Source organism: Lepidothrix coronata, unplaced genomic scaffold, assembly GCF_001604755.1.
Source record: "Lepidothrix coronata isolate B3197 unplaced genomic scaffold, Lepidothrix_coronata-1.0 Scaffold437, whole genome shotgun sequence".
NCBI classification, from domain to species: domain Eukaryota; kingdom Metazoa; phylum Chordata; class Aves; order Passeriformes; family Pipridae; genus Lepidothrix; species Lepidothrix coronata.
Genome location: NW_016690617.1, coordinates 16,926 through 22,385, shown reverse-complemented (window position 1 = coordinate 22,385; position 5,460 = coordinate 16,926). Strand labels below are relative to the sequence as shown.

At 60.0% G+C, this 5,460-nt stretch overlaps 1 protein-coding gene across 1 annotated transcript; it reads left to right on the top strand.

Annotated features, from left to right (window-relative positions):
- The first annotated feature begins 35 nt into the window (after window positions 1-35).
- LOC108509946 (fas-binding factor 1 homolog) lies at window positions 36-5,251 on the top strand. Its single transcript, XM_017839563.1, has 7 exons — window positions 36-187; window positions 378-1,722; window positions 2,143-2,231; window positions 2,673-2,899; window positions 3,831-3,937; window positions 4,017-4,139; window positions 4,991-5,251. The coding sequence occupies exons 1-7, from the start codon at window positions 36-38 to the stop codon at window positions 5,249-5,251; spliced, it is 2,304 nt and encodes a 767-aa protein (XP_017695052.1).
- Window positions 5,252-5,460: the final 209 nt, after the last annotated feature.

Here is a 5,460-nt window from a genome sequence, read left to right as displayed (position 1 = left end):
CCCCAATGTCCCCCCAATGTCCCCAGTGTCCCCCAATGTCCCCAGTGTCCCCCAATGTCCCCTGGCTGGTCTCCAGTGTCCCCAATGCCCCCAATATCCCCAGTATCCCAATATCCCCAGTATCCCCTGTATCCCAATTTCCCCAGTATCCCAGTATCCTCAATATCCCAATATCCCCAGTATCCCAGTATCCCAATATCCCTGGTGTCCCAGTATCCCAAGATCCCCAGTATCCCCAGCATCCCCAGTATCCCAAGATCCCAGTATCCTACTATCCCAGTATCCCCACTATCCCAGTGTCCCACTATCCCAGTGTCCCACTGTCCCACTATCCCAGTGTCCCCATGTCCCCCCTCAGTGCCCCCTCTCTCCCGCAGGATTCCCGGTGGGATCGGCCTCTTCCCGAGGGGCAGCGGGGGCGGGGCCGCCTGGCTGGGGCTGAAGGACGAGGAATTCCCGGGATCCGGAGCCAGGGACGAGGATTTCCCGGGATTGGGACCCAAGGACAAGGATATCCCAGGATCGGGATCCAAGGACAAGAATATCCCAGGATTGGGATCCAGGAATGAGGATTTCCTGGGACTGGGACCCAAGGACAAGGAATTCCCAGGACTGGAGCCCAAGGACAAGGAATTCCCAGGACTGGGATCGAAGGACAAGAATTTCCCAAGATCCGAACCCAAGGACAAGGATTTCCCAGGACTTGGATCCAAGGACAAGGATCTCCCAGGATTAGGATCCAGGAATGAGGATTTCCCGGGATTGGGACTCAAGGACAAGGAATTCCCAGGATTGGGATCAAAGGACAAGAATTTCCCAAGATTGGGACCCAAGGACGAGGATATCCCGGGACTGGGATCCAGGAATGAGGATTTCCCAGGACTGGGACCCAAGGATGAGAATTTTCCAAGACTGGGACCCAAGGACAAGGAATTCCCGGGACTGGGACCCAAGGACAAGGATTTCCCAGGACTGACATCGAAGGACAAGAAGCTCCCAAGATCAGAACCCAAGGATGAGGATTTCCCGGGATTGGGACCCAGGGATGAGGATTTCCTGGGATTGGAGCCACTGGCAGGAGCCAATCCCGGCCCGGCCCGGGAGCAGAACTGGCTGAGCTCGGCCTTGGCCCGGAAAAGAGCCCAGGAGAGACATTCCCAACCCTCCGGGAGCCCGGGAAAAGAGCCAGAGGAGGTGGAGGGGCTGGATCAGCATTCCCGGGAGAGCAAGAGATGCCCTTCCCAGGACACCATGCTCCAATCCCAACCATTCCAGAAAGATCCAGGGGCTCTCCCATCCCAACCATTCCAGAGGGATCCAGGAGCATTCCCATCCCAACCATTCCAGAGGGATCCAGGAGCTCTCCCAGCCCCACCACTCCAAGATCCAGGAGCATTCCCATCCCAACCATTCCAGAGGGATCCAGGGGCTCTCCCATCCCAACCATTCCAGAGGGATCCAGGAGCATTCCCATCCCAACCATTCCAGAGGGATCCAGGAGCTCTCCCAGCCCCACCACTCCAAGATCCAGGAGCATTCCCATCCCAACCATTCCAGAGGGATCCAGGGGCTCTCCCATCCCAACCATTCCAGAGGGATCCAGGATCATTCCCATCCTGGCCATTCCCAGCTCCAGGAGCATTCCCGGCATTCCCGGCCAATCCCGGCTCCGGCTCCATCCTGGGCACTCTCCCGGCACGGGTGGCGGAGCTCGAGCTCCAGGTGGGACCCGGGGGGGTCACCTGTGGGTGTGGGGGGGTCACCTGTGGGATGGGGTCACCTGGGGGGGTCACCTGTGAGAGGGGGTCACCTGTGGGGGGGGGTCACCTGTGGGATGGGGTCACCTGGGGGGGTCACCTGTGAGAGGGGGTCACCTGTGGGGGGGGGGTCACCTGTGGGATGGGGTCACCTGTGGAGGGGGGGTCACCCGTGGGTGGGAGGGGTCCACCTGTGGGTGTGTGGGGATCACCTGTGGAGGGGGGGTCATCTCTGGGTGTGTGGGGGTCACCTATGGAAGGGGAGGATCACCTGTGGAGGGGGGGGGTCACCTGTGTGTGAGGGTCACCTGTGTGCAGTGGGGGTGTCACCCGTGGGTGGGGTGTCACCCGTGGGGGTGGGGTGTCCTCTCTCCCGGTGCCGCAGGTCCGGGCGCTGGAGCTGGAGCGGAGCCTCTTCCTGGAGAGTCTCCAGAGGCGGCACCGGGACCTGGATCTGCTGGAGAGCCCCCACAAGTACCGGGATCTGCTGGGATCCCACAGGTACTGGGATCTCCTGGGATCCCACAGGTACTGGGATATCCCAGAGAACTTCCAAAGGTACCGGGATTTGCTGGGATCCCAAAGGTACCGGGATGTGCTGGGATCCCGCAGGTACCGGGATATCCTGGGATCCCACAGGTACCGGGATATCCTGGAGAGCTCCCACAGGTACTGGGATCTGCTGGGATCCCACAGGTACCGGGATCTCCTGGGATCCCACAGGTACTGACTGGGATCTGCTGGGATCCCACAGGTACCAGGATCTCCTGGGATCCCACAGGTACTGGGATCTCCTGGAGAGCCCCCACGGGTCCCCGGGTCCCCCTTGTGCTCCCCCCGCCGGGGCTGGGAGTGCCGGGGGGCTTCCCAGTCCCTCCCATCCTGATCCCAATCCCGATCCCGATCCCTGCTCAGGAGCCAAGGGAAGGTGGGGGAGGAGCAGCAGGAGAGGCCACGGATTCTGATACGGAGCCAGGATGGGAGTCCCCCCCCGTGCCAGGATCATCCCCCATCCTGGGATCTGCCCCTCTCCAAGGATCACCCCACGGCCCAGGATCACTGCCAGGATCCCTCCACGGCCCAGGATCACCCCAGATCCCGGGATCACCCCCCGTCCTGGGAGCGGGATGAGCAGCTCACAGGTAACGTTCCCTCCAAGTGCGTCGTTCCAAGGATTCCTCTGCTCCATCCCAACGACACCAGTGCTGATCCCACGGAATCCGGGCACTCCTGGGACAGATCCAGCCCTGTGCTGTCCCCCAGGAGCCCCGAGATCCTGATCCCACGGGGGGGCTGCGGGGGGAATTCCCTGAGCTCCGCAGGCTCCGTGTCCGGCTCGGCTCCAGAGGGGCCACGGCTGCTCCTCCTCCCCCTCTGGGATCCCCCTCAGGCTTAGGGACCCCCAGAAAACTGGGATGAGTTGCTCCCAGCGTTGCAAGGGCTGGGAACAGGGCTGGCAAAGCCCTGGGAATGGGATCTTCCCTGTGCTGGGGGTGCAGGGCACAAACACGGGCGGGTTTTCCACAGGAGGGAGAATCCCACCTCCTGCTGCCCAGGATCCAATTCCTCGTGCCCAGGATCCAATTCCTTCTGTCCAGGATTTCCCTCCTGGTGCCTAGGATCCAATTCCCACTGCCCAGGATCCAATTCCTGCTGCCCAAGATCCAATTCCCACTGCTCAGGATCCAATTCCTGCTGCCCAAGATCCAATTCCCACTGCTCAGGATCCAATTCCTGCTGCCCAAGATCCAATTCCCACTGCCCAGGATTCAATTCCTGCTGCCCAAGATCCAATTCCCACTGTCCAGGATCCAATTCCTGCTGCCCAAGATCCAATTCCCACTGCCCAGGATCCAGTTCCTGCTGCCCAAGATCCAGTTCCTGCTGCCCAAGATCCAGTTCCTGCTGCCCAAGATCCAATTCCCACTGTCCAGGATCCGGTTCCTGCTGCCCAGGATCCAATTCCCACTGCCCAGGATCCGGTTCCTGCTGCCCAGGATCCCCCTCCTGGTGCCCAGGATCCCCCTCCTGGTGCCCAGGCTCCCCCCTGGATCCCGGTTTTCCCTCTCCCAGCGCTCCAGGCCCGGCTGTGCCGGCAGCAGCAGGAGCAGAGCCGGCTCCAGGAGGCCTTGGCTGCCCTGGAATCCCGGCTGGGAGAGCAGGAGCAGCTCCTGGAGCAGGTGATTCCCAAAGTGTCCCCATCCCCGAGCCCTCCCGGCGGGATGGGGGCGATCCCTGGAGCTGCCCCTGCCCCCCCAGGAGCGCCGCAGGGCCGAGGCCGAGCATTCCAAGGCGGAATCCCTGCGGAAGGCGCTGGAGGAGCAGCGGCAGCTCTCGGCTCAGCTGCTCTCCATGGAAAGGGCGGCGCTGGACGAGGCCAAGGTGGGCTGGGACACAATTCCAGGGGCTTTCCCAGCTTCCCACACCTGCTCTCTGGGCCTCCTGCAGCTCCAGGGGGATGGGAAAAGGGGCTCGGGAGCAGCTGGGTGGGAGCAGGGCTGGGAAATGGGATTGGAACCGGCTGGGAAATGGGATTGGAACCGGCTGGGAAATGGGATTGGAACAAGCTGGGTGGGAGCTGGAAGGTGCGGGGAACCATTCAGGTGGGAAGAGGGCTTGGAATCAGCAGGCGGGAGCTTGGAACTGCCTGGGTGGGAAGAGGCCTGGGAAAAGGGCTTGGAACCAACCGGGTGGGAGCTGGAAGGGGCTTGGAACGGACCAAGTGGGAGCAGGGCTGGGAAAAGGGGGGTGGGAACCAGCTGGGAAACAGGCTTGGAGCCAGCTGGGTGGGAACAGGGCTGGGAAAGGGCTTGGAACCAACTGGGAAAGGGCTTGGAACCAACTGGGAAAGGGACTTGGAACCAACTGGGAAAGGGGCTTGGAAGGAGTGTGGAACCAGGGAACAGGGCTGGGAAAGGGGCTTGGAAGCAGCTGGGTGGAAATAGGGTTGGGAATGGGGTTTGGAATGACTTGGGTGGAAACAGGGCTGGAAAATGGGATTGGAACCATCTGGGTGGGAGCTGGGAAAGGGGCTGGGAAATGGGATTGGAACCAGCCGGGTGGGATTGGGGCTGGGAAAGGGGCTGGGATCCGTCCGGGTCGGTGTACGGGGAATATCCCGGGATGCCCCCCGGAGCTGGGAGCAGCCTCTGGAAGCTGCAGGGAGGGATGAAAGGCGGGAATCCCTGGTGGGAAGCGGGATCGGGATGGGGATGTGCCGCGGCTCCTCCCAGGGCGCGTGGCTGGAGGAGCAGCGGGCGGCGCTCCGGGAACGCTCCGAGGAGCGCAGGAGGCTGGAAAAGGCCTGGGCGGAATTCCGGAGCCAGGAGAGGCTGAGCCAGGAGCGCTCGGAGCACCTGGAGTCGGCCCTGAGGAACCTGGACAAGGTGAGGGCGGGAAAATCCCGTTTTCTTGGCGCTGGGGAAAGACGGGGGCAGAAAAAGAGCGGGTTTGGGGAGGGAAGGGTGTACAGGAATATGTTAATTATACATTAAATAATTAATTTATATCGTTATAATATAATAATATCTTTTCATAATGTATAATAAACACTATTATTGATAATATATAATTGTATATTAATAATTTATATAATAGTATATTAATTTATATAATAGTATATTGATAATTTATAATAGTGCATTAACATAAAATAATAATAGTGATGATATAATACACTTATTATATAATGTAATAATAAACA